The sequence below is a fragment of the Aptenodytes patagonicus genome, chromosome 1 (genome assembly GCF_965638725.1).
Source record: "Aptenodytes patagonicus chromosome 1, bAptPat1.pri.cur, whole genome shotgun sequence".
In the NCBI taxonomy this organism is placed as follows: domain Eukaryota; kingdom Metazoa; phylum Chordata; class Aves; order Sphenisciformes; family Spheniscidae; genus Aptenodytes; species Aptenodytes patagonicus.
This window is the reverse complement of record NC_134949.1, coordinates 181,879,569-181,886,652: the sequence shown is the minus strand read 5'-3', so window position 1 is coordinate 181,886,652 and position 7,084 is coordinate 181,879,569. Positions and strand designations below refer to the sequence as shown.

General features: G+C 41.6%; 1 protein-coding gene across 2 annotated transcripts in view; it reads left to right on the top strand.

Annotated features, from left to right (window-relative positions):
• Positions 1 to 10: 10 nt before the first annotated feature.
• Positions 11 to 7,084, top strand: part of PIBF1 (progesterone immunomodulatory binding factor 1) — a 127,617-nt gene continuing 120,543 nt past the window's right edge. For both annotated transcript variants that reach the window (XM_076362897.1, XM_076362903.1), the window contains exons 1-4: positions 11 to 55; positions 969 to 1,283; positions 2,136 to 2,236; positions 4,084 to 4,282. In XM_076362897.1, coding sequence (XP_076219012.1) covers positions 1,032 to 1,283; positions 2,136 to 2,236; positions 4,084 to 4,282 — 552 coding nt within the window. In that variant the 5' untranslated portion in view covers positions 11 to 55; positions 969 to 1,031. The remainder of the gene's footprint in view (positions 56 to 968; positions 1,284 to 2,135; positions 2,237 to 4,083; positions 4,283 to 7,084) is intronic.

The following is a 7,084-nucleotide window of genomic DNA, read 5'->3' as shown; positions in this document are numbered from 1 at the left end:
GGAAGGCGGAAGGGCGCTCATGCGCCAGCGGGCGGGCGGGCGGCCGCCGGCTGAGGTGAGTGCTTGGCGGGGCGCGGGGCCCGCCGTACTTGGCGCTCCGCTAAAGCGGCACCGGCGCGCGTGGGGATCGGCGAGGCGGGGTCAGCTCCCCCTCACTCCCCCGCACCCCGCCGCCTTGTGCCGTTTACCGGTCGGGCAGTTGCCCGTTGCCTTCCGCAGAGTTGGGCGTCCGGCGGGTAGAACAGCATCTCCTCCACCGAGCTGCGCCTGCCTCGGGGAAGGGGGTGGTGGTGGCGGCGCGGAGGCGGCGGCGGCCCAGGAGAGCTAGCGCTCGGCGGGCTCCGCGCCCCTCGCGGCAGGGCAGGCGCTGGCCTGGGCTCCGATTGCGGTATCTCCCTTCTCTGCAGGGCTTTGAACAGCACGCGTTGGTCAGTGCATCTCTTAAGTAAAAGCTGTGGTCTACACCAAGTGGTTGTAAAAGTATGTGTGGCTGTTAAGTAGCTCGCTTTTGGGAAGTACTAACAAATTAGCCTGGTAAGAGCAATGGAGCTACTTCTTTAGAGAAGGCAAAGGTGGGCATCCTCTACCATTTTCTCTAGCTAGTCTTGTTATGCCCCTTATTGGATGTTCTCTGACATTGTATGCTTGGTGGGTCGCGGGAATTTTCAGTGCATGCTCTTCTGCCTGTGAATGGCAGGTGCACATCTTGATTTAACTATAACCTCTTAATAGTACGCTTGATTCACACCAGTATTTAGCTTATTGCAGTCAAAAGCCTTGTTAATAATTATTTAGGAAGAGAGTCCTCAGGTAACTGCCCTCTTCAGAGCTTAAAATGTTTTTCTTGGGTGAATAAAAAAAAAAGATACTCACGTGATGCTGAGAAGTATTGCTTAGTGGTCTTGTTTAACTGGTTAATTTTTCATAATGACATAATGCCTTTTACTTAATTGTTTTGATTCTTGCAGCTGATTCTTCAGGGGGCTCATCTCAAAGTATAACTTAAAAAGCTTTGCAAATAGTGGAAGAAAATGTCACATAAAAGCTCTAAGGAAATCAGGAAAGTAAACATTTCTAGCTCCTTAGAGTCTGAAGATATTAGCTTAGAAACCACAATACCAACCGATGATGTTTCTTCCTCTGAAGAGAGAGAAGGTACTGTTAAAATCACTAAGCAGCTGATTGAACGGAAAGAGTTGCTCCATAATCTTCAGCTGCTTAAAATAGAATTATCTCAGAAAAACTTGATGATTGACAACTTGAAAGTAGAATATTTGACCAAGGTAAGAAATGTTGCTTTTTTTTGTTGTATAATCTTTTCTTGTTTCTGGTGCTTTTAGAGTATGGTAGAAACTTCCATTCTGAAAAGAATTTTTGCGAATTGCATACTGGAAGCCTACTTAGCTTTTTTTTTTTTTTTTTTTTTTTTAATGAGAAAAAGAGGAAACAAAGATACGGAAAACTTAGCTGATTTGTCCAAGGCATTATACCTGTAAATGGGTGAGGGGGATCGAATTAGTTTTTCCTTTTCTAAAAACAAAGGGGAAAGACCTGTATTCTTTCAGAAATGATGAATAATTTTGTCACACATATAAGCAACTTAATAGAGCTTTTAAACTGAACTTGTGGAATACTAGAAAAAGTCATCTGAATGCTATTCAATAATCTGTTAATGAAGATGCGGCTAGAATATACCAACATGCTAATAGTAGGAGATTTTGTTGTGTACAGTTTCCATTAAGATGCATGAAATTAAGAAAGGTGTAAAAGCTTTGCCATGTTTGTGTGCAGTCAGTATTTAAAACCTACTGTATATTGACTGTGGCTTTCACTGGCTTGCTGCTCTGAGTTTAAGCCTAGTTTGAAATCAGCTGAACAAGTAGCTATTTGTCTAAAAAAGATCAACTGTAGAACTAAGTCTTTTTTATTTTTAGTTCATCAGGGCAAAGTCTATATTGTATGTTATGAAGCCCTGGCATATTTAGAGGTCTTGTTATACAGCCATTATTGTACTTCCCAGCACGTTGGGCTCTCCACTTTTTTTCCTTTCAAGTTGTTCTTTTTGTCAAATATGTTTTAAAAATTATGAGGGTAACTTCTTTTTTTCATTTTATATTTATGTTCTTTATATTTAGGTTGAAGAGCTAGAAGAGAAGCTCAATGATGCAATCCATCAAAAGCAGCTGTTGTCTTTACGACTGGATAGCCAGCTGGCATTACAGCAAGAAGATGCTAGGTATGATGGAATTGAAACAAAAAAACCTTCATCTTTAATAACTTATTAATATGAATTCAAATTAATTCATGGACAGTTAATGGAAAGTGATGCTTATGAATTGCAGGAATAGGATTTCTTTTGCAGATTATATTAGTATTTCCATTCTAAAAATTGAATTTACAAATTTAATTTACATGTAAGTAAATTTGAATTCAACTCACAGGCTGAAGTTTGTGGTTTTGGTTTTATTGTTACCTGGATTCAAAATTTAACAGGAACTTGGATTAAGAATGTTCTTAAAACCAGTAAAGAGCAAAAGGAATAGGTAGAGGGGAAGACTTTGCATCATTTAAACTGAATTTTTAATAACTCTGCAGCCTGGATGACTTGGTAAAAGTAAGGGGATAATGTTTAGCACTTCCAGTTAGGATTGCTTATTGATCAGAAATGCTTTCAGTTAATGATGTAGAAACTTACTTTTCTCCTTGATTTTTCTGAAACATTTTGAGTTAACCTATAGCTGAAAATAGACTGGCTAGCAGACTTCTCCAAATTACTTTGTCAATTAAATGTTTAAACACCTGTAACAGGACTGTGAAGGAAGAGCATTACTTAATATTCTCCTGTTACAGTAGAGGATGCACCAGCTTACAGGATGTGACAAATTCAAAGTCATATTCTGTAGTAAGCCTGGAACAGATTTAGGGATGTGAAGCCAGACCTGAGATTAGCTACAGCAAAGTCTTTCAACTGAGAGCAGCTGACTGTCAGAAAAATGTCTGTCATTCTGTATGCTTATTTGCACCAGAGTGGAATACTTTTATGTTGGCCATACTTGAATTATCTGAGGAGTGTTCAGTAAAAAAGTGCTGATGTGAAAATTGTTATTAATAGGCATCAAAAAGTTGAACTACTTTCCTTTCTCCACTCTTTTCATTAGTTTTCCTGTCTGTCTGTTACCTCACTCTTCATCCCTGTTTAACAGAGTCGTACACTATGGGCAGAATATGTCCTTGTGTGACTGCTTTGCTGACCTGGGATTTTCTTTTGTCTTTTTGGAACAAGTGGGGCAGACATCACCTTGTAGTACTAGCTAGTATTTTTAATATTACTTTTTAAATAATGTAGGAATTATTGCATTTTGAGGAATGATTTAATTTTAATATGTTCTCAAGAGTTACAGCTAAAGCCTCCAAAAAGGGTCAGTTGCCTTTGATTTAAATAAAATAAAGAAAACACTTTGAAACATCTCTAAGTGATGTGCAATTTCACTCGCCGTATAATACCTTGTCACTGGTGATAATAGTAAAGAGAGTGTTTTAAGGCTGGAAGTAAGGTTGCTTGTTTAAGTGTGGTGGTGATTATGTTGGTTTTTTTTAAAAGGGCCCCAACTTTGTATGTTACGCTGTGTAGAAGATGAAGGATTGTGTGTGGAATAGGCCATAAGCACACGCTGAAACTTGGCAAGACATAAATTGAAGTTACTACTGCTTTATTTGGTGATTTACTAGTTCCTGGGGTTTTGTGTGGAAATATATTCTGCTTTTTCATGTTTTTAATATTTTAATTGGTAAATTAAGACCAATTTATAAATTCAAGTCAGCATATGTGGAGATTAATTGTCACTTCTCAGATTCAGCTTTGTATTGTCAATGACTATGAAGTTCCTGGCTTTTTATGTATACTGTGTCTGATATGATTGTGGAACCATGGTGGTATACGCTCTTGTGCTAATTACCTAATCTCTCTGTAAATTTTCCCCTCTACAAAATGAGCATAACTCACTCCTTGCTAGGGTATTGTGAAGGTTTGCCACTTTTGTTACTTGCTACTTAATGTCTTCTGTTTTCAAATCAACCTTGAAGAAATCATCAGGCTCTAATGAAACAAGAAATGGAAACTATTTTATTGAGACAGAAGCAACTGGAGGAAACGAATCATCAATTAAGGGAGAGGGCTGGAGATATCCGTCGTAGCTTGCGAGACTTGGAATTAACAGATGATTGCTATGAGAAGCTAAAGTCTCTTCCTGAAGATCAGCTTTCTATCCCTGAATATGTTTCTGTGAGTATTGTGTTTTGTATTGGTTTAAAATATAGCTCTGTCCTGGGCCTCTCTGGGGTGGAGTTAACTTTCTTCATAGCAGCCTGAATCTTCCTGTGTTTTGGATTTGTGGGTAAAACAGTGTTGGTAACACACCAGTGTTTTGGCTATTGCTGGACAGTGCTTGCACAGCATCAAGGCTTTCTCTTTTCCACACTCTGCCTCCCCCTGTCCCCTGTGGGCGGGCTAGGGGTGGTCATGAGATTGAGAGGGGACACAGCTGGACAGCTGACCCCATTGGCCAAAGGAATATTCCATACCGTCTAACGTCATGCTCAGCAATATAAACTGGAGGTAGAGGAAGAAAGAGGAGTCAGGGGGTGGCTTCCAAGGTGGTTATTGCTCAGAGGCTGGCTGGGCATCAGTCTGCTTGTGGGAGGTGGTGAGTGATTGTCTTTGCATAGCTTTTTTTTTTTTTTTTTTTAATTCATCTGTCTCTTTCCTTCACTAATTAAACTGTTGAGAAAACTTGACACCTGAGTTTTCTTGCTTTTGTTCTTCCCGCTCTTTCCTCTGTCCTGCTCCCACTGGAGGCAGCAAGTGAGAGAGCGGCTGTATGGGTGTATGACTGCTGGCCAGGGTCAACCCACCACAAGCTGTAAATTGCTTTTATTTAGAATTAAAGGGATGTGCATGTAGTAGAAGTCAGTCTATACTCTTAGAATTCTTACTCTTCCCCAACTAGAAATGAAAGACCTTCAGAGGCAGATGTGCTTCTGATCAGTCCATTTTGACTGGATTTCAGTAAAGAGAACCTTTTAATCCCAGACTCCGATGTCTTAAAGAGAGTAGAACTGCTGATGTATTTTAAAAAGGTGAAGCAAATGGGGTGTTACAATTAAATAGTGGGCACGCATTGATGATATGAAATATAGCAGGCTGAAAATAGGAATTTGAAACTCGGCTTGCCAGAACCACAGGTTGAGATGACTCTTGCAAACATCCCTTACCTTTCCTTCATGCTTTCCCTCTGGCCCTTTCCTATCTGACTAAATGGAGGAGATAAAGTATACTTTAAAGTACACCTTAAGACTCATTTTCTTGATTTAAGAAGTTTGTTAATGATGGCTTATGGGTAGATGGAGGGGCAGGGGGGTACTCTGCTTGCAATAAAAAGACAATGCCTTCACAGACTGCAGGACATGTCCAGAGCATCCTGGCTCACTTCTGAGAATGAAGAGGACTTAGACATGTAAACCTTAATTCACCAAAGTATTGGCATTGTACTTAATCTATAAAGCTAATTATTAAGGAAGCTGTAAATAATAAAACATTAAAAAGTTTAGTGCATTTGTTGAGGTATAAATACTGTGTGAATGAGTTCTCTTGCTGGGTGAAAGTCATGGTATACTGTACTCTAGATATGTACAGAGAAGTAACACTTGTCATCCTTATCTAAAGGATGTTCATCGAATCATACAATAGTTTGGGTGAGAAGGGACCTCTAAAGGTCATCTAGTCCAACCCCCCTGCAATGAGCAGGGACATCTTCAACTAGATCAGGTTGCTCAGAGCCCCGTCCAACCTGACCTTGAATGTTTCCAGGGATGGGACATCCACCACCTCTCTGGGCAACCTGTGCCAGTGTTTCACCACCCTTAGAGTAAAAAAAATTTCTTTCTTATATCAAGTCTAAGTCTACCCTCTTTTAGTTTAAAACCATTCCCCCTTGTCCTGTCACAACAGGCCCTGTTAAAAAGTTTTCTGCCATCTTTTTTATAAGCCTCCTTTAAGTACTGACAGGCTGCAATAAGGTCTCCCCGGAGCCTTCTCTTCTCCAGGCTGAATAACCCCAACTCTCTCAGCCTTTTCTCATAGGTGAGGTGTTCCAGCCCCCTGACCACTTTCGTGGCCCTCTTCTGGACTCACTCCAACAGGTCCATGTCTTTCCTCTGCTGAGGGCTCCAGAGCTGGACACAGTACTCCAGGTGGGGTCTCACCAGAGCAGAGTAGAGGGGCAGAATCCCCTCCCTCGACCTGCTGGCCACGCTTCTTTTGATGCAGCCCAGGATACAATTGGCCTTTTGGGCTGTGAGCGCACATTGCTGCGTGCTCATGTCCAGCCTTTCATCCACCAGTACTCCCAAGTCCTTCTCGGCAGGGCTGCTCTCAATCCCTTCATCCCCCAGCCTGTATTGATACTGGGGGTTGCCCCGACCCAGGTGCAGGACCCTGCCCTTGGCCTTGTTAAACCTTATGAGGTTCACACGGGCCCACTTCTCGAGTTTGTCCAGGTCCCTCTGGATGGCATCCCGTCCCTCTGGTGTGTCAACCGCACCACTCAGCTTGGTGTCATCTGCAAACTTGCTGAGGGTGCACTCAACCCCACTGTCTATGTCATTGATGAAGATATTAAACGTTCTTGGGAACTTTTTTTCAAAAATTCCAAAACTTGGACTTTTTAAAGTACTAGGAAAATCTTAAGGCTCTGAGTGATAAACAAGAACACTTAGCTTGGGGCCTATTAGGTTATTACCCCCTAGCTGTCTACTGTACCCACTGCCCTCTGTAGAAGTATTTGAGGGTTTTTTGTTGACTCCTGCAGCACTATGGTTGACAAAACATATTTTTAACACAAACTGAAATCCATGTCAGCTTGGTTGAAATTGGTGTGCAGGAAGCTCCAGGACTTCAGGAGCTTCTGGGGTCAGCTTGTACTGACTTCAGGAGTCAGTACAAAAGACTGTGTAGCCAGGCAGGACAGATACCAGGAGTTAGTAACCTTGCCAGCTGCTTTAAGTGAAGCTGTCACAGCACAGCTGT